General features: G+C 42.2%; 1 protein-coding gene across 1 annotated transcript in view; it reads right to left on the minus strand.

Annotated features, from left to right (window-relative positions):
• Positions 1–9,641: 9,641 nt before the first annotated feature.
• The window catches only part of creb3l2 (cAMP responsive element binding protein 3-like 2), a 38,441-nt gene continuing 26,232 nt past the window's right edge, over positions 9,642–21,850 (minus strand). The window contains exons 2-12 of the mRNA XM_085375613.1: positions 21,540–21,783; positions 20,732–20,934; positions 18,732–18,810; positions 18,315–18,520; positions 17,847–17,993; positions 17,586–17,644; positions 17,216–17,284; positions 14,529–14,628; positions 14,178–14,307; positions 12,929–13,163; positions 9,642–11,645 (exon numbers count right to left, since the gene is read on the minus strand). Coding sequence (XP_085231739.1) covers positions 11,570–11,645; positions 12,929–13,163; positions 14,178–14,307; positions 14,529–14,628; positions 17,216–17,284; positions 17,586–17,644; positions 17,847–17,993; positions 18,315–18,520; positions 18,732–18,810; positions 20,732–20,934; positions 21,540–21,783 — 1,548 coding nt within the window. The 3' untranslated portion in view covers positions 9,642–11,569. The remainder of the gene's footprint in view (positions 11,646–12,928; positions 13,164–14,177; positions 14,308–14,528; positions 14,629–17,215; positions 17,285–17,585; positions 17,645–17,846; positions 17,994–18,314; positions 18,521–18,731; positions 18,811–20,731; positions 20,935–21,539; positions 21,784–21,850) is intronic.

The raw sequence follows: 21,850 nt of genomic DNA on the forward strand, positions 1-21,850 counted from the left end.
CGGAAGTTATGTGTTTTATTGTTTGCGATATGACACAGGTTTAAAAACTGCAAAAGCGCGAGCTAATGTGAGGGCGGTGACAGTAAACACGTTCAGTGTGTGCAGATCTTGGCTGACTCCGACATCTATCCATCCGTCCTTTATCCATCCACATGGCTCATGGGGTGAGCAGCGTGGCATTGTGGGATACTCCCTCTCCTCCTGCTGCTCTCTTTTCTGCAGCATCATCAGTGAGAAAGTAGGCCAGAGCGTAAGCATACATGCATCAACACATTCAGACTGCTAGTATCTCATGCTCAGTCTAGTCACACACATACACACATTTAGGGTTGCCAACCGTCCCTTAAAAAACGGAATCGTCCCGTATTTCGAAACAAAAGTACACGTCCCGTATTGAGCTAATAAGGGACGCACTTTGTCCCGTATTGAGCTAATAAGGGACGCACTTTGTCCCGTAATACAGTGAGAATCAAAAGTAGTCTATAAATGTTAATGGAATTAACGCTTTGTTTGAAAACATAATTCCCAGCCCCTCTCCTGCTTTGTGACCAATGAGCTGACACCACACTTATGACAATTCAGATTACCGCTCATCTCATTGGTCGAGGAAAGGTCGCTTACGGAGAAAATACCGGAAGACAACAGATGACCACAACAAGAAGCATGGCCAACAGGGAAACAAACGCCGACACTGCGGTGCAAGTCTCGGACGACAGTACACCTAAAGCTGGGCAGACACTGTGCGATTTTTTCAGTCGCGTTATTCAGCTCCTGCTCAAACTGCACGATTGACTCGCAGGGGTTAGACGTTGGTAGGTCACGATGCAGGTCTCACACTATACGGCCCGATGCTCTGATGCGACCTGAGTGCTCACACTGTGCGTCCATAAAATTAAGGTTATAACAGAAAATCTGTCGCTCGCTCTCTCTGTCTTTCACTCACACAGACACACCACCACCACCATCAACTTTGCTAAATTGCTAATGAAAAACATTGATCAGGCAGCTGTGATTGAGCAGCAATGTAAATCCAACTATTTTCACGGTTGTTGTGGTCGTGATAATTTTGTGATGCCACATCGAAATGGCTCGGATGAGCTTTCCAAAGTTCTACAAGTTGTGCCTCCATCGCTTGTGTCCAGATCACACGCTGCACAGCCGTGCTGCAACGTCTTTTTCGCTGACATTTGTGTTTGCGCGTGCGCAGTGTGACAAACTGCGGCGACACCCTCACGACCAAGCGATTGATGATCGGGAGCTGGTCGTGAGGTGTTAATCGCGTCTCGTTACCCCACGTATACTACACGACGCACGATGAAGGCCAAAATCGGGCCGATCGCCAAATCGGTCGCACGACTCAAAAATCGGTTCAAAATGGGCCAAAAATCGCACAGTGTAAGCCCAGCATTACACTCACACAGACACACCACCACCACCATCAACTTTGCTAAATTGCTAATGAAAAACATTGATCAGGCAGCTGTGATTGAGCAGCAGTGTAAATCCCACTATTTTCACGGTTGTTGTGGTCGTGATAATTTTGTGATGCCACATCGAAAAGGCTCGGATGAGCTTACAAGCGATGGAGGCACAACTTGTAGAACTTTTCAAATTTGAAAAGTTCTACAAGTTGTGCCTCCATCGCTTGTGTCCAGATCACACGCTGCACAGCCGTGCTGCTCCGTCTTTTACACCAACGTTTACGTGTTTGCGCGCGAGCAGTGTGAGCGGCTGTGATGAGACCCTCACGAGCGATTGATGATCGGGAGCTGGTCGTGAGGTGTTAATCGCTTCTCGTTACCCCACGTATACTACACGACGCACGATGAAGATCACTCAAAAATCGGCTCAAAATGGGCCTAAAACCGCACAGTGTGAGCCCAGCATTAGAGCAGCAATGTTTGTTCCCCTCAGAGAAAGGGAAGAATGGGAAAAGGAAAACACCTGGCTGGAAAAAGTTAATATGGGCATGTGCAGTGAATATCAGCGCTATGTGGCCAGAAGTGTGATAATATAATTTATTTTGTGTAATAAACGACTGCAAGGATAGATGATTACAAATAGATGACTAATACATAAAAGTAATACATAGATGAATAATGATGATGAGTTAAGATGCGTAATCATGGGAACAAGCGGGTTTACAAACAGGAGCAGCTGATTAGCATTAAGCCAATTGTACTAAATGCACTAAATGTGCACTGTTACAAGAATGTTTTTCTTTCTATTGTTTTCTATTATTTTAAGTTAAGCAGGACAGAGTTCTTTTAAAGAAAGATTTACTTATATTCTCAAAAGTTAAGCATGACAGGCTTCTGTTTAAGAAGGAGACCTGTTTTATTGTGTTAATGTTGTCATTTTGAGCTAAAAATAAATGGCTAAATGATCATTTGTTTCACATGTGTTCATATCACAAAGAATAAACATCTACTTAAATCAAATTCAAGTCAAATGGTTAAAAAAATAATTTCACACACAAAAAAAGAGCTAGAAAATTCACCACACTGGGAAGGGTGAAGACAACTGGGTCGCCCGGCCCTGGCCACGAGGTGTCCCTTATTTATTTTTCAGGGAGTTGGCAACCCTACACACATTCCATGATGTCAACATGCTGCCCTTCCCTCTTCATCATGCTTCTTTGCTTCCTACACGTTGCTGTCAGTCTCCCTGTGAAACATCAGGCCACATCTGTCCCTTTTCACTCCACTGCACCGGACCATCAGGGAAATTACTGCTGAGTTTAAACAACCTTTTTTTCATGTGTGCATGAAAAAAAAAATCTGTCACTGTATATAAACCTGATCTCTCCGGTTCATACTGTTATAGTGTTCGCTTAGTGCATAATAGGCTGTCAACCTAAGGAAGAGACAAGAAGATGAAAGAGCAATGAACACTACACGAAAACTAATAGCACTATTAACCACAGGTGGCACGGACCAGTAATTGATATGCAAGCCACATGACTGTACAGCTAAACTAATGACTACAGGTAATAAGCTTCATTAACATTAGTCTAATCATATAAGAGTTACTAATTTTATCTACAATACTGCAGCCATACTGTCCAAAAAGCCTTACAAAAATTAAAAAGAACAAATAACTGCTTAATGGTAACCCAAAAAATAACCAGTGATGGGCACAAATGGGCAAACTGAATTATGCTGAAACTTAAACACACTAGTATTAGTTAAGATTTATATAAATCTTGGGTGATCATGGTTCAGGGGGTTGGGAGCTTAGCTTGTGACCAGAAGGTTGCCGATTCGATCCCCAGCTCTGTCTGTCTTGGTTGTTGTGTCCTTGGGCAATACACTTCAGAGGGGCCGATGGCGCGATATGGCAGCCTCGCTTCTGTCAGTCTGCCCCAGCTGTGGCTACAACTGTAGCTGCCTCCACCAGTGTGTGAATGAATAGTGGAATTGTAATTTAAAGCGCTTTATAAATCCAATCTTTTATATATAATTTTTGACCTGCCAAATTGCATTTAATAGCTATTTTATATTTTCTTTTAAAAAAAACAGCAACATATAAGCAATTGCTTTTCCCTGAACCCTTTCTGTCTGAAATATAACGGGGTTATTTTTTATTTAGTTGTTTATTTTATTTATCTATTAGTATTTTTCATTGTTTTTGGAAAATACTGCTTGTTTTGCTATGATCAGACAGAAATAAAATTAATGAAATGAATTCACTAGAGAAAATGTCAAAAAGAGTTCCACAGACTCTGTCATATTGGATAAAAGGTCTCCTGAACTTTGATACCAAGTACCAAAAGTACCAAGTTTGAGATCAGGTTGAAATCACTTCTAACCATTCACTTTATCGGATGAAACAGCGAGACTTGAGTGCCAGCTATCACGACTCAACCAGCCATTACTTGTTCAGTTAGTCTTTTACCCTAATACCCGGTTTCTGAGGTGGCCAGAAATCTCATTTCATGGAAGAATCTCTGTGTGAGCAGATTTTTTTTAAACTTTATAATGTCTTTATAATGTCTACAATACCAGAGTGCAGACTAATAACAAAAGAAAATATCCCTCACAAATCCAGTATATACGTGTAAGACTTCTAGTTTTAAATACTCGTATCGAGACCTTTGAGCGGTGTTCTCGGTACCTCCAGCTCTTTGGCTGCAGATATGTCTTTCAAACAAAACCCTCAGTTGATAAATGAGAAACTACAAAAGTGGCTTGTTTACCGATCGAGTTCAGTCAGCAGTGAGTCTGCTTCTCTGGACTGTGTCTGTCTGATTTCCAGGGAAATCCTTAGAAATGAATGCTGCTGTGTGAAACGCATAAATCAGTGCTGCACTAAACTTTAAAGAAAACAGAAGAAGCTAAATCCTGCTAAATCCAGTCAGGACGGTCAGGTTTGTGGGATGTCTCGTTTTCAGCAACAGAAACTGTCAGTCTGCAGTTCCAGAGCCAAAAATTGCCTCCATCAAAACTATATCACAACACGAGTCAGCATATTCACATACTTTTTACCATTTTAACATGCATGACATCACTGTGATTCAGTAACTGTACATTTTGACCTGTGCACAAGCACCAATTACTGCATCTCCTCAAATGAGGTTCTCCTAAAGTGAGTCAATCCCCAATCTCCTCCATAAAAACAGTTCAGTGGGTGAGTTTGATTGGCATGTGTCATGGGCAGCTGTAGCATAATGGTGGTGTTGGTGCTTGTTACTAAGCAACAATTATTATGTAGGTCTGTCTGCCTGTTGCAAACGTACAGTTTATGAATGAAGCTTGCTAACAAAGTTCGCAGGATTTAGCCAATAACTTAGCATTCCATGCTCTCCACCTTGAGTTCAAAATATTTACACTGGAACTAATAAAGTGCTAGTTTCAAATTCAATGAGTGATGTCACAGTAGCTATTTCCATTTTGCATACAGTCTATAGCACTGACTCAATTGATTCTGTGAGCGTCATTCATCTAGTTACACAAACTTTATACATGACTCTGGTGCCTGGATGCATAATGGAAGAGCCTGGGACTGATCCACTAACATCTCCATACCTGTACCTTCTGAAACCATGCTGCTTAAAATGAATGGCCTGATCAGACAGGTGATGACAATAACAAACAAAACCTCCATCCATCCATTTTCTTCCACTTATCCAGGGCCGGGTCGCGGGGGCAGCAGCCCAAGCAGAGAAGCCCAGACCTCCCTCTCCCCAGCCACCTCCTCCAGTTTATCCGGGGGAACACCAAGGCATTCCCAGGCCAGCCGAGAGATATAATCTCTCCAGTGTGTCCTGGGTCTGCCCTGGGGCCTCCTCCCGGTGGGACATGCCCGGAAAACCTCACCCAAGAAGCGCCCAGGAGGCATCCTTATCAAATGCCCGAACCACCTCAGCTGGCTCCTTTCGATGTGGAGGAGCAGCGGCTCTACTCTGAGCCCCTCCCGAATGGCTGAACTTCTCACCCTATCTCTAAGGGAGAGGCCAGCCACCCTTCGGAGGAAACCCATTTCTGCCGCTTGTATCCGCGATCTCGTTCTTTCAGTCACTACCCAAAGCTCGTGACCATAGGTAAGGGTAGGGGCGTAGATCGACCGGTAAATTGAGAGCTTCCTTTTTACACTCAGCTCTCTCTTCACCACAACAGACCAGTACAGCGTCCGCATCACTGCAGCTGCTGCACCAATCCGTCTGTCGATCTCCCGCTCCCTTCTCCCATCACTTGTGAACAAGACCCCGAGATACTTAAACTCCTCCACTTGGGGCAGCGTCTCGTCCCTGACCCAGAATGGGCACTCCACCCTTTTCCGGCTGAGGACCATGGCCTCACATTTGGAGGTGCTGATTCTCATTCCCAACGCCCCACCGTCGGGCACAGCCCGAAAAAGGGACATGGGCCCATCTTCCTGCAGGCCCAGCACCCACAGGAGGCACCGTAGGGGTCGGGTGCATCGTGAGTCGGGTGGCAGCCAAGAGCGGAGGTCCTGGCAGACCGATTCCCGGCTACCAAGACAAGTCAAAAAAAACCTTCAAAGTAAAATGAGAATTAACCGAGGGAGTCGTGATACAGATGCATGTTCCTAATACCTTACAGGAAGTAAGAAACAGTAAATGGTCTAGCACCTTTCTGCTTCAAGTTTCATTTCCACACAGTGCTTTTATCCATGCTTGAGTGGTTTCTAACAGTCATACAGATTCGTCACCTAGCAGAAGGATGTCTCAGTACATGGGCCGAGGAGTCAGGAATCGAGGAACCTTCTAATTTGTTGATGATAACTCTACCACCTGAGCCACAGCCACTTGTGAGACAAGGAGGTAAGTATGAGACAAGTAAAGATGAGAGAGAGGGAAACACTGAAGGAACTGAACACACAAGAAATAAACTCAAATAGAAACTGAAGTTAAATAAAGGCCAAAGAAACGAGCATTAGAATAGAAAACCACCCAAACAGGCATCTAAAACTCCATAAATTTAATAATAAAAAGCAGAACTTAAAGAAACATGACCAAAGGTATCAATAAATGCTGATTTACATAGTACCTGATAATTAGGACTCAGAGTTTTGACATACTAATCTGCATATTAAAAGAACCTGCCTATTATTGTGAAGGCCTGTACACGGAAATCCGGGCGTGTCTTGAGGCACAGTAACAACAGATCCTTTGGGCCAGACGGGTCGTGGAGTTTGTTCCACTGCATCCTGTGAATGCTCAGTTGGATTGGTATCTGGGGAGTTTGAGTCGAGATGAATGCCCTGAGAGGTTTTGGGGTTTAGTGCACTGTCCTCCTGGGAGAATGCCGCTGCTATGTATAGGTGTGCTTTGTGTGCAACAATGCCAAGATGGGTGGGTACGTATAAAATTAACCTCAGCATGAATGTCAGGGCCTAAGGTATCCCAACAGATGACCGGTGTTACCGAGAGCTGCTATCATTGTCAGTGGTTGTAATGTTGATCACTTGTTTGGGGGTTTTCCCCTCTGTGCAGGGTTTGGCTTTCACGCAACACTCCAGGAGTGAAATTCACTTTTAAACTTGATGAGCGTTCTCCCATCAGGACTTGAAGGCAAAAACAATGCAGCAGCTTTCTCTGTGAGCCCCGATGAAAGGATTTTCATCCATAATTAACGAGTAGAGCGGCTGGAAACTTCTGCAATACTGAATCAAAGTGTGAAATCAGACCGCAGCTCCTTGTAGTTTGCACTAACTCTCTGCCACTAGCGTTTCATCAGATACCGTATTTCTGAGTCTGCTCTGATGTTTATATTGGTTTTATGGCAGCATGATTCACCGTTGGTGGAGTGTTTAGTGGGATTCATTGTGGCTGCGTTGCTGTGAGACTAGAATGGAATGAGGCTGTGGGACTGCGTATTGTCTTGGGACTGTCAGAGCAATTCGCACTACTCATTATGAGACACTGCCGCTAATCTATTTCAGGATCTTTGTCATGATGGAGAAGATAAAATCTCCCCTATTGGCCAGCGTGTTAACCACGAGGCTCATTTGTGTCCTAATAGAGTTTGTGTCTAACGTAAATCAAAACACACTTTGAAGCTTTGACATTAGCAAGAAATTATGGTCACCAGCTTAGTTTTAATGTCTTTAATGTAGTCAAAGGAGCTTGCAAAGATATTGATATTACATAACCTACAGTTTATGCTGTTTTTTTTTTAAATACAAACAAATGACCGCAAAAGATTAATGGAAACAAACAACAAAAGCTCATTTGTGCAGTCATAGCTGTGACAGTTTGGGTTTTATTAGCACTGCATCTTTACTGAGTGAGAAAATAATTCACAGGAATTAGCAAACATAAAAATTAAAATTTAAAAATTAAAGGCTGTTTTAAGCTTTAGCATTAAATGAATGTCTTTTCCCACAGACCTTCATGGATCTGTGTTGATCAAGTTCATTTTAAACGAATAACCTTTACTTAATAGAGTAAAGCCCTTGATTTTATACATTTAAATATCTGGATTTATACTTTTTAAAAATATTTGTGGGGTTTTTTTCCAGATTGTGCCAAACTGATTTCGACTTTTTGAGACTTTTAGAGACTTTTAGAGAGTGAAATATCCATATTGGTACATAAGCCAGAATTCTTCATGTAGTCGGCTACAGAGGTTTTAGGACAAGGCTAAATTGACCCGCAGACAAGCTGCTGCTTGTTTGTGGGTCGATCAGCCTTCAGTTTTATCTTCACTAACTGAAAAGCTGCTCTGCTGGTTTGAGGTCAGGTCACTAATTTGTCAGTTGAAGAATATCTCATTTCTTTGCCCCGTGAAACTCTTGGGTTGTTTTTGCAGTTTGCTTCAGGTCATTGTCCATTTGCACTGTGAAACTGCAGCCAATCGGTTTGCAGGGTTTGACTGAATTTGAGCAGCGAGTACAGCCCTGTACACCCCACAGTTCAAGATGTTGCTGCTATCAGCTATCGCATCATCAATAAACTCTAACAACCTATCTTCGCTGGCATCCATATACACTCCGCCATGTTTGACAGATGATGTGCTTCAGATCACGAGCTTTTCTCCACCCATCATTCTGCTACACGTTCATCTTAGCTTCATCTGTTCAAAGGATGCTTTTATTGGGTTTTTTCCAGCTCTTGTAGATGGTTTCTTTTAAAGTCTGACCTTCTTGTTCTTGAGTCTAACCAGTGGTTTGCACCTTGTTGTAAACGCTCACACCTACCTCCTTGAGCGTGTTTCTGACTTGGTTATATTGATTTGTAAAGTTAGTTTCCTTAACCATAAATATTTCTTGCATCGTGCACTTTTCTTCTGTTGTCTTTTGCTGTTGCTGAGATGCCCAGTTGTTTTGAATGAACCAGATTGCTGCTTGATTGTTTGGCTACTCCTTCAGGCTCCTTCATGTGCACTGACATCTTGTTGGACCTCATGTTTAAAATATAACAATCAAAAGCCATAAAATGCAAATGCAACACTTTGAAATAGCTTCAAATGGAACAAATCTTTCATTTGTCATGAAATAACAGGGGGACAGGCCTCACCTGGTCATTAAACTGCTTGACAGTCAACTGTTCAATTATTTTTCAGCGTTTGATATGACTGTGTATAAAAATAATTGTCATTCCTAAACAATGAATGTAAAATATTTGGTTCAGATTGAATTAAAACGGAATGTCTGCACTTTATTCAAATCTTGATTATTTAATTGAAAATTCCTGGTGGTGGACAGAAAAAACTTACTAAAACTGTATCTTTGTGCAACTCACTATGGAGCTAAATAAGTGATGATACCTTTTCTTAATTACCACATCCATTCATTACTTTGTGTTTTATAAGTCAACTTCATTAAATCAGTAAATATTGTACAGCATACAGTAAATACTGAGTAAGTTACTGGCAATAGCCCAGAATTAGCATCAGCATCAGTCAACCAATATGTTAGTCTGGTTCTAGATTCGGTAATACGGCTGTGATCAAACTGGTTGAGGTGGTACAGAATATTTATACCATGCAAACACTTATCACAGCACACTTTCTGCAAGAGAGGTAAAACACAATGACTCTTGACTTAAAGGAATGACACCGTCGACATGAGAGACTGAAAAAGAACGAACAAATGAACACACAAACTCGTGAATATTATGCTTTTACTAAGGAAAATACTTTATTTGTTTGAAAGCATAAAGACAGAAAGGCTGGTTTTACACAGAAGCAGCGAGGAAATTCAATTTTATTTGGAAAAAAGTTTTCTGGCGTAACAAAAGGGCAGCGTGCTCATCTCGAGTCTCTGATGATCTTTCTGTTCTGGCAGTGAGAAATGTGTAAAGAGCGTCATTGAAAGCTGACAAATCCATTTCTTGATATTGACAAAGCTTCAAATGCATATTTTGGCTTTACAGTCTGTAGATTTGGTCAAAAACTGTTGTTTTTAATCCTGAGCTGTAAATTACCACGGGTTCTGGGGTTAACTTTAATTTAAAAAGCTTCTGTTACTGATTGGTATCATACAGCTGACGGCAGCAAAGCTCAGACATTTAAAACCTATGTGTAACACACTTGAGGTGGACAGTTAAGACACTTTAAAGTCACTGTGATCTGGAATTAAGCTAAACAGAAAGTCAGGACAAAGCCTGCGGCTAAGACGTCTTACGTTCATAATTTATCAACAGCACAGAGCCCAAAATAGAGTCAGAATGAATAATGGATTGGTTCACAAACTACAGATCCCAGACACATTTAGACGTTCTCATTTATTAACAACTCATATTTACAAAAATATAAACTTTTTTTTCCCATTTCTCGAAAGAAATATTTTTGGCAAATGCTGTAAAATAGCTGTAAAAGACTCCTGGAGCTGACAGCTAAAGTGTGCAAGGCAAAAGTGTTGCAGGATTTAAGATAAAAACAAAAAAACATGATACAGAAACTGAATCCGTGGTTTCAACTTAAATGTCCAATCACATGCTGTTGTTTTTTTCTATTCCAATCTGATTTTACACCAAGAGTCTGATGAGATCGATACCATTCATAGCCACTTTCAGATGAGCTAAACTTTTCGAAGTATGCTAAAACCTCACTAGACAATGCTCAGCGCCAGAATGAGGCCAGCAGTGTCTAAACAGTAAATAAGAAGCAGTTAGCTTAGCTCAAGCTCAATATTAATCATGCAGGTATGACAGTGGTATCAATCATCTCAGTTAGCTCTTTGCATTTTGAGGTCAAATGGGCAAACGTGACCTATAAAGGAACAAAAATAAAATAATTTTGCAGGAAACCACGTCTCAAATATCAGCTTCTGACTGGCACACGGTGACTGTCGTACAAAAAGAACCGAAGACCAGCTAACGGGGTCCCCACGTGCCAAATATGAACGAGAATAACCCACTTCAGGTTGGGTTTGAACATTTCAGTCAGTATTTCCTTGAGGAAATAGAAAGAATGTGAGTGTAGATTGAATATATTGTTTTAACCCAGTCAAAAATGTTACACGAGTGCAGGAACCCCAAGCTAGGCCCTCGAAAAGAAAAAAAAAAAGAATATATAAAAAGAGTACAATAAAAATAAAAAGACAAAACACAGTATGAACACAAACAAGTATAAAAATGGGCTGTACGCATTACTGGAATGAAATAAAAACATTTAATAGCAATAAAGAGCAATAAATTTTGAAAAAAAAAACATCAACAAAAGCGTCTATAAATATAAACGGTTCTCATCAGTGTCCTGTAAAAAGCCTCACATGTCATATTTTAATATAATTACCCCTCGAATAAATGCCACACTCTCTTTGAAATTCTCTAAGTGTGATTTTTAAACACAGTGTCTCGAGCCGGATCAATTAAAACAACTACAACTGGTAAGTTGACTTGTGAAAAACTATTCAGTGCAACTTTAGTTCAGAAATTAAGGCAACCAGTGCCCCTCTACTCTTTTTTTATTCCTACCATTACAGTGTATCTGATTAAGCAGAGATGGCATTAAAAAGAATGACCTTAAAATATCAGCAGTGGAAGCTTCTATATGAGGTTTGCTCCAGGACACTGAACCATGCTCCAGAGAGGGGTCAAAGGTCATCGTGGGGAGTAAAGGAGGAAGGATTGGGGTTTTTTTTGGTGTGAATTTAAATCTCAGGAAGTCTCGTTGACTGTTCTCTCCAGCTCTATCACTTTACTTCTGCTCTCGTTCGTCCTCTGCTCCAGAGACCTGAGAGACACAGAACAACTGGATGAGATTCAGTTCACTACAATAAAGTCTTCTCTGTGTCAGGCTCAAAGGAAGCCAACATATAAGACGCCAAAACTCTGCTGCACCTCAGCAAACGCTTAACCATCCAAACATACAAAGATGGTCTATAACTAAGGCGGATGGGAGCCCCCGCAACAACAAACAAAAAATGTCAGTTTTAACTTATATAGCACATTTCATTCTACCTAAACTCAATGCGCTTAACAGAAAATACAAACACAAAAACCTGTGTAGGTTTTCAGTGGCTTAAAGCAGTGAAAGCAGCACAATAATACATGAAAACACACACACACGGGTATTGAGTGTAGGTCTTTGTGAGCAGAAAGGCTCCGAGTCTGTTTTTGAATGTCAGCACAGATGATTGATCTCAGGTCAGCAGGCAGCTTGTTCCAAAGAACAGGACCACAGTCACTGAAGGCCCCCTCAGCACACTTGGGTCTGATTCTACGAACACTGAAAAGATCTGCACCTGATGACCTGAGGTGTCTGACTGGGTTATAAACAGCGCGGAGACGAAGGCCACACAACACAACCGCGCCGCTGGATTCAGACTTCTCCACTAAACTAAGATTAGTAAACAAAACTACAATAACCAAAACCCAACCTAAATATATTTAATGAACCAAAACTGGGTTAGCAGCTGAGGACTAATGACCTGGCTTTATGTCAGACTGTTGAATAATGGTGGGCGGATCGATGTTTGGCTGTGCTAACCTGCCTGGATATAGAGGCTGATGTTAATTTTAACTTATATAGCACTTTCATTCTACCTAAACTCAATGTGCTTAGGGCAGGGATAGCTCAGTAGGTAGAGTGGTTGCCCCATGATCGGAAGGTCGGGCTTCGACTCCACTGATCGGCTACCCTGAGGTACCCCTGAGCAAGGTACCGTCCCTACACACTGCTCCTCGGGCGCTATGGCTGCCCACTGCTTCACTGGGTGAATGGGTTAAATGCAGAGGAGTAAGATTTGTGATTAAAACAAGACTCCCAGTGTGCTCAGAGGAGGTAGTGTTAGTTATTACAGGTCATGGTTATCTGCGTTTTCACGAGCATCATAATTAAAATTGTATCTATGGTAAATCTGTGAGAAAAGTGAGGTTTTAATCTTATCGAGAAAGTTAAAGTGGGTGAACTCTTTCTTTTGATCGAGTTCAGGTATTCTGTTTACTCCCAGTACCATCATCATCATCATCATCATCATCATCATCCGAGTACTCCTCATCGTGCTGTGTGTTTACCTGTGCAGGTGAAGGAGCAGGTTTTTTGACGTCTGTGTGTCGTTGCTTTTATTCCTGAAAGGTGGGTGTGTTTCCATCCTGGTGGGCTCAACCCCGAGTTTCTGCTGCTCTGAGCGGCGCCACGCTGCCATCACGACGGCTGGCGTGTCCTCCCATTGGTCGGGATATTCACCACCCAGGCCGAGGAGGTGCGGCTGTTCGTCTTCGAAAGTCGATAACAGACTCCTCGACTTAACTAAAAGTTGGGGATAAGTGCTTATTAGTGCCTAATTTTTGTGAGGAGAAAGTATGACTGTGTGGTGTCAGGAAAATCATTTTTAGTTCCACACTCACTCACACACCAGCCCACACACACTTTATAACTGTGTAGCACCACATGTTATTGTCTGCCTGGTGAAAAGACTGTGCAGCCTGTGGGTTTGTGTGTGTGAGTGTGTGTGCATGTGGGCAGGATGGGAGAGGAAACTGAAATTGATTGTTAAGAAAATTATATCTGGTTTCTCTTACAAAAGAAAAAGTGCGTGCATGTGGGAGGAAGCAGAGAGGATGCAGTGAAAGGTCAACGCCACTAATCAGTCTCTGTAGCTGTAGGAGGCATCTGATTAGCAGCAATGTTATAATGGACCACCAAAGTTTAATAGCTGGGAACTAATGATTCATTACAATGGAAACAGCAGGGCAGGTCACTTAAGCTGAAATGACCAGGAAAGGTGACTCGAACTGTGGGTGTGTGTCCACACTCGTCTCAGCTCCACACGCATGAATATACGGCTTCATACGGAAAATGCAAACATTTCTGTGTAATCAAAGTATCAGCGTAACCATGGTGATACTCTGCCTCTGAGAGCCGTTGGACAAATGTACAATTGTATGTTTTTGATGGAAGCAGGAAAAAGTCAGGAACACAAAATGCCATCAACTTTTCTAAAGTTCATCTGAGGTCATCTATCTGCCCTGCCAGCAAAAAGCTGTTTAGCAAACATCTTTGAAAAACATCTGGGGTATTTATTTGTGTTCATATTTTGCTGTTTTGTTCAGTTTTATTTTGTTTTCATGCAGAAAACCCGACTATGTCAAGTACAATATATTCATACTTTCCTCTCATATTTACATTAATATTTAACCGTCCCAACAATACTATATTTTTGCATTTACGTTAGGCATGTGATTAGGCTAAATCACGCTGTAACTACGCTGAGTAAGGTGTATTAAACATGTGTATAGAGTGCGGGTTGGTGAGTGTGACTACCTGTAGCTGTGTAGGACTCTTTGACATCCAGCTGTTTGGAAGCGAGGCCCGTTTCAGTGATGGTGGAGCGTGGCGTAAAGCTGCTGGGATAAAAACTCCCCGAAAACAGCGCGAAACACAACACAACCACCTACAGAGAGACAAACACAAAGAGAAGAAGAAGAAGAAGGGTGGAGAGAGGGGAGGGAGAGGCAAATAAATTATGAATCACACATAATGCTACGCTGCTAATGAACGATGGGAGCAGATGTTTCTAATTCAATATTTTAATCAATGTTTCATCAGCACAATCTCTGTTAATACACACACACACACACACACACACACACACACACACACACACACACGTACCATTAAGCATGATGATGTCTGGGTGCCAACCATCCTGCAGGACTTGGAAACTTTTCCTGCCACGGCTGCCTTGAGAGACTGCAGCTGCTGCAGGAGAGACCTGTGGAGAAACACACACACACACAGAGGTTACACACACACACCTGAGTGCATCGTGCATGCTTTTTTCACCATATAGACAATCTGCATTTAATGTATCGCGTAAAGACAGTGCAAACCATTACAGCTTAGCACAATAAAACACCTGCCTCACTTTACATTTCTTCCGACTCATTTTTGAACTCGGTGACCACAAAACACACCGACTCCTGGCTTAGAGTTGTTTGTGGGTCTGTGATCTGTGTGTCAACACTGAAGACTGCCTCGAACATTTTCTCAGTTTTGTCAAAGTGCTGGAAACGGCGTTCGCACCACGGGACACCAAAGTATGAGCCCAGTGTCTAAAGCCTCTCTTTACAAAGTGCTAAGAGGGTTAGCTATACAAAAAAAACAAAAAAAACAACTACACAATGTGTCTAAGCTAGAACTCGTGACCAGAAACCAACAATAGAGCTAAAAACACACAACATAATACCTGACACGGCTAACCCAGTTAACCTCGATCCTTTAAATCTGTTGGTTTTCTATGATTATTTTTAAATTTCCTACCTTGATGTTTTTTGTCAGCTGTTTCTGTCTCTACACTCAGTGTAAGTGTAACTGAATGTAAGTGTGAAATGAAAGCAAACAGCTTAGAACGCACTGACATGACACGATCCATGAGATATTTTTAAAATAAAGCTTAAAATTTAATTTCTCAGGGGAGAAAGGATCAGCTTATCATTTCAGACACACAATGTCTATTCATTGAACAACCTTTCTCCATATTTTTTTTTAACTTTTGTTTCTTTATTAATTTTTTAACATGCAAAGACATTGTTAGTTGTTATGTGTGTGCTGATTTGTTCTGTTTTGTTTAGAAAAACAAAAAAACATTGTTGTAATCTGAACAGGTTTGCAGACTCTTCTGTACTGCCATCTCCAGGACTGAAAAATGAAGCCACTGTGGAAGCATCAGAAAGCTGCAGTTCCTCATCTGGCCACTTGAGGCCGACTTCCAAAGTGAGTCAGATCCCATAGACTTACATGTTAAAATGTCCATTTTACAGTAGTAATAAGCATGTTTTACAATTTGGGGTTCGATTGATAGTCTCCCTCCCCCACCCCCATCCCCATTCATTACCCCCACCATAAGTGCATGGTGGTGTTTTTATTTTATAAATATTATTTATCCAGATATTGGCTGCTGTGATTGACAGATAGGGGGAGCTGTAGTTGTGTACCGGGCCTCATATTTGCTAATCGGAGTTGCTTAACTGTACCACTCTTCTTTGTTTGTGTTGTTTGAGCTTTTTTGAAAGAATTGCCTTAATGGCACTGAAAACAACAAGGTGGCAAGCTTCAAAATACAGAGTACAAACCCACTGGGTGACTTCATGGTGGCTTCCATCTTTTATATACAGTCTATAAAAGTTATGCAAACTCATTGAATTGTGCGCCCACACATTCTGCATGTTAATGTGAATGATATCGCAGTAAATTACATCAGCATCCTTATTGTAAAATCCAGAATTTGCACTTTAGTGAAGAATCTGCTGTTTATTTTTGCACAAGTCAAACATTTTTCTGAAATTTTTCTTTCTCGTTTGCTTCATTAAATAAGGAACTGAGCTTAACGACAACATAAGCTGGCTGTCCAGGTGTCCCAGAATAAAAAACACACACCACGCATGCAACTGGTTCATTAAGTTTTTGACACTGACAGCAAAGCCCACTTTAACCACTGAGTGCAAAACAAGCCCCAGAACAGCTGTGTTCCAGGCAGCTATACTTAACACAGTGCACTCAGTGGGTGCCCGCACGGTTCATCCATGCATAACGAGAGCAAACAGCGCTGTCTATCTGATGCAGGGTGAGCTTTTCACATTAAAATAGCCTCATGATTATGCATGGATGCAAAATTGCAGCTGAACACATCCACGGGGAGCTTTTGATTCAGCTCTATTTGCAAATAATAAAAGCGAGTCAGTGTTTCCCCACTCATTCTCCGTGCTTTTCTCAGCTGCACTGCGTGATATAAAAACAGATGCCTTTAGAGATTCACAAAGACAGAGGGAGAGGGAAAAAAAGCCAAATCCCCAAGGATGTGTTAAATCCAGCATGCGCCCAGGGAGGGACATTTTTAGGTGTGAACCCGTCCTCCCTCATGACTTTCCTGGTGTTTTGATTGTCACCATCCCAGAGTCTTTATGACACACTTGTCATCGCCTCTGTCGCTCACTCATCTGTGTCGCCACTGACAGAGGCTGAATCTGTAAAGAGCCCAAATAACTGGACTACCACCTCAGTTATCCTTTTGTTTTTGTGCTCGCGTTCTCTAATTCAGAAAAATTCCTCGTTGGAACTGCTGGAAGTGCTTCGTGAAGACAGTTTACTTACCTACCTTAGGCCAAAAGAGGAGGGAGAATTTGATGTTTGACCAATAGGGGCAATTTAAAAGCATCTTGCAGGAAATAATTAACTTCTATGTGGTAATTTTATATTTTTATGTAGTTTCAGAAGTTAAGGATCTAAAATGGGTCCGTTACTGTGCATTAAATCAATCCTATACGAGGTTAAGACTGTGAGTCCGTGTGTGCTGCTCTTACTTGTTTGTACACTCCAGAGTCTCCACTTTCCTGCGCAGCTCGCTGTTTTCGTTGGAGCAGGTCTCCACCCTGTGGTCAGACAGCAGTACTGCAGGGTCAGTGACTGAACGCCGTTCATTCATCAGCACCACTTTCTCCCTGTTCTGACTCTAGCGTGATTTATTTGTAGTTTAAGAACAGCTGCTTTCACTCTGCACACCTCGGTAATGCCGAGATTCACCCTGATGATGTTTGAATGTGGATACTTTAGATGACCTAGCATTTTTTCTAAAAGGGGACACTAAAGTTTATGCAGCATTAATAGCTGTTTGCTATTTGTAGTGATCCTGACATTGTTTTTCACATGAAAGAGGAAAAAAGAAGGACTTACTTCTTCTCCAGAGCATCCATGTACTCCTTCTTCTTCCTGCGACTCTCTTGAGCTGAAATCTGAGAGATGGTGAAGGAAACAGAATCAGAAAAAGTAGAAAAATCAGAAATTCGCCTGACATGACAAATATTTTCTTGTTTTTTGTTAACTATTTTGTTCTAACTTGCAGTAAACATATTCCTAGTCTTTTAGACTCTTTACGGATGATCACGGATGCTTGCTCAGATCATCCAAAATACGAACTGTGCTCTACATCGGCACCTTGTTCTTGATCTTCCTGCGGATCTTCTTAAGTGCCTTCTCCTCAGCTTTGGTGAGCGGGAGTTTGTTGGGAACAGGGTAACCTTCGGCCACCAGCGTGCGGCGCTCTTCCTCGGTCAGGATCAGCGGCCCAGAACCCTGCAGTTTCTACAGGAAACAACAGATAAACGTAAACATTGTTTACAACTTTGTAAAGAGGGAGGATGTCTAAAAAATGCTTGTGAATTTTACACTATAACTTCTTTTTTGGCACGATAGTCTGCACATATACATTAGGTTGTAGAAGGGATGTGAAAGGAGTGGAAAAGGTGGAAAGTCCAGTAATATTCATGGATTGCAGAGCAAAAACAGCAGGAAAATTATGCAAAAAAACCCAGTTATTTTAATTACATCAGATGGAAACACGTTACTCTGCTATTCTGCTCTCTTTGAGGTTTGATGGGCTTTTAAAATTTCCTTTAATCTTACATGAGGAGCGGTGAGCAGAGGCGAGTTGGAGAGGGAGGACGAAGCACCTCGTGGTGACACCTTCAGGCCAGCCTGGGATGGAGGGGGGCTGGTGGGGGATGTGGGGCAGGAGAGGCCAGGCAGGGCGTGAACGGGGCTTTGGCTGCCCTCTGAGTCACTGCTGTGGGAACTCGGGGGAGTGGGAGGCATCTGTAGAGACTCCAGACCTAAAACACAGCGGCTGGATTGTTAGCTATTCATTCAGTCTCAGAGAAAACAGAGAAAAATTATAAAAATTTAAATTTAGAAACCATTTTTGATGCTCAGGGGTTTTCAAACTCAGCTGTGAGGTATTTAAACAAATCACCAGCAGGGGTCCTCGTAGCACACCATTACAGAAGTGCAGCAAGTGGAAAGAGAGGAGAGGAAAGAACTGACCTTTTGGTGAGAGATTGAGGAACTGGTCCACTTCATGAGGCTCCAGTTTAATTTTAGGGCTGATTTTCTCCTCCTTTATCTTCAAACAGAGGAAAAGACAAACAGGAGGTGTTAAAATGTTACAAACATTAAAAAGAAGAAGAAAAGAGCACAAATATCCAGTGTTGGGTAAGTTACTTTAAAATAGTAACTTAGTTACATTACTAGTTACTTCTCTCAAAAGTAACTCAGTTACTTCAAGTTACTCGTTACTTTCAAAGTAACTAGTTACTAGGGAAAGTAACTTTGGTTTTACTCAGAATTCTCTTGTTAATGTGTTGCTTCCATAACTTTGCCAGTCTTCTAGCTTGCTTACTTGCCACAAGTGCACTGTGCCACCTACCAATAGAAAGAAAAAGATAATGTGCATATTTCCACGAGAGAAATCCCACGCCTGGACCGTCATTGACTGCTGCCATGATTCTAGCCTACGTCACAGTGTCATCTGCGCCTTTTACATCCAACACAAAAACTGCAGTCGTGGTGCTTTCGATTGTACTCAGAACTCGGAAATTCTGCCTTCCGAATAGGAAGATGTAGGTAACACCAGACTGCAGATGAGCTGCATACAGAGCTGGACTGGGACAAAAAAATCATCCCGGGCATTTTGACTAGAGACTGGCCCACCATTATAGGAAAAATCATAAAGCCTTTGAATGAAAACAAACACTGTTGTGACAGTGATGTACACTGTCTGATGGTATATATGCATCAATCTATCAATCGTTTGTTGTAAGACTCAGATAATTATTTTTTAAAAGCTAGACATTTTAAATGAGAATAAGAAAGAAAAGTATTTCTTTGTGCCCCCCTTTCCCTGTTAATGCCCAACACTTTGCTAGACCCGCACCTGCACAGTTACCAGCTGTCAGCTACTTAGAAAAGGATCCTGGTGTTATTTGTCTCTCAGAAACAGTTCATAACTTCCCTTCAACTCATTCATGTTAACTAAAAGTTAAACCTGTTTCTCCATCACCTGTTCAGCTCTGATGATCCAGTAAGGACATCTCCTGGTTTCATCTTCATGTTTCCCTCTCACCACATAACCAAACCATATCATGACCAGCAGCTTTTTTGCAGCTGTGGCTCCAGCAAACATCAGCTGATACTAGAAATTAATATTAAATAAATTCTAACAACAGCTGATCAAGCTTAAACGTGCTGCTGTTGTTTAGCGCGACATCCGCTGGTTTCCTCTTTCGGCGCAAAGTGGGCGATAAACACACAAGAGAGAAAAGACGATCAGCTGATCACTGATCAGTTTTCATGATTGAAGTAGAAACGGGAGAGGGAGGGGAGAGAATGAGAGAAGAAGAGGCAGCTGTGCAACGTAAAGACACAGAGTAACTCCAGCTTTGTGCCTTTTTCATTGTAGCTGAATTACGGGACAAACTGTTCCTTTTCACCTCAATAAGAAACGCGTAATATTTTCTCTGAATACCAGACGGGACGGTTGGCAACTCTAATAACTTATGAACAAAATAAAGTTAAACATCATTAACTTCATAGCACCACCCAGCTGTGTAGAAACTCCGTCATGTTAGCTAGCACGCAGTACGGAAAAAGTCAGAATAACGAAAATAAACTCCACCTAAACTTGGTTCATATCTGACCCAGAGAGACTGCAGGTCATAACTTCTTACCTGAAGTTCAGTTCACACTTGGACCGGCGGCCGCCTCGGGTCTCTTTTCCTTCTGCGTCCCTTTTCCTTCATCCACCTGCGGGCCTCCACCACTTGCTAATGTTACTGAATCTGTGGAAGCTCCGCGATAGCCACCACACGAAGTAACGAGTAACGACCCTATCTAAATCCCAGTAACGAGTAACGCGTTCCTGATTTTGGCATAATAACTAGTTACCGTGCTCGTTACCACAATAATAACGTAGTTACTGTAACGCGTTACTTAATAACGCGTTAGTCCCAACACTGCAAATATCTGATTTAACCATCGTTTCTCACCTTGATGACTTTGCTCTGGTTCACTGTGACCTGAACCGAGGTGGCAGCAGGGGCCAGGGCCGAACCCTCGGACGTTTGGGACCCCTCACTGGTGGCCAGAGAGAGGGAGAGCGTGGGGAGCAGGGAGGGAGTCTCACACAGGAGGCTCTCAATGGCTTCCTCCTGCTCCATAGGCCACTCGGCTGAATCGCCATCGGACTCAGCTGCAGAGGAGGCAAAGCGTGCTCCTGTTAGTGCTCTTTACCAATGAGATTAGATTAGATTAAGGTTTATCTACCACTGCACACAATAATACCAACACTTACCAACAACAGTAGCAGAGCAGCTCCATAAATATTACGGTAACGGGTAACAAATACTGGTTTATAGAGCATTAATGCTTCATTAGCAATCTTAACTTTTGAGTTTTAACTTTTGTTTAAAGTCCTTTCACAATAAAAGCTATAAAAGCCTTGATAAAGCAGATTTAGTGGTAAGATGCTGTTTGACTGTTTTCTGTCTTTTATTCTTTCTTCTTCTGATTCTGGTCTGATTCTCAGTGTGATGACGTGAGAATCAAAGCAGGGATTTTACATCACGAGCCACATATTTTGAATTTAAGTGGGCCAGACCAGCGAGACTCCACTTTCTCCCAGTGAAGTTCATTTTAACTACACTTTTAATCCCAGCGATAGGATTTGTATCAAAAAATAAAAAGTCTTTAAAACCAACAGCTGTGATTAATAATCACTGTGAGCTTGAGGACAAGCACCCCGGTGCTTTTGATTGGTTGTCCTTTAAAGTCACAATCTTTGTGTTGGCATCTCACCTGCTTCGCTGCCGTGCTCTCCGGTCAGGTGTGACAGGGGTGACTGGGGTCGGCTGTCACCGCACAGCGAGTAGCTGTGCTCAGCGGTGATGTGGGGCGGAAGAGGGGAAGACGGGGACAGGTCGGCGTCGTCGTCTTCCTCCATGGACTCCACCGAGTCTCTCCCCCCAGACAGGAAGGGGTCGCTGAGCAGCTGACCCAGCAAAGCATCCTGGGAGAGGTCGTCCAGCAGCTCGGAGAAGTGCTGCAGGGAGGAGAAATAAAGCACTATGAATTTTCAGAGGATGTTTAATTTGAACTCCTGTCACAGA

The sequence above is a fragment of the Diplotaxodon limnothrissa genome, linkage group LG17, assembly GCF_057381915.1.
Source record: "Diplotaxodon limnothrissa isolate DT_005_m linkage group LG17, D_limnothrissa_male_GT1.1, whole genome shotgun sequence".
NCBI classification, from domain to species: Eukaryota; Metazoa; Chordata; class Actinopteri; order Cichliformes; family Cichlidae; genus Diplotaxodon; species Diplotaxodon limnothrissa.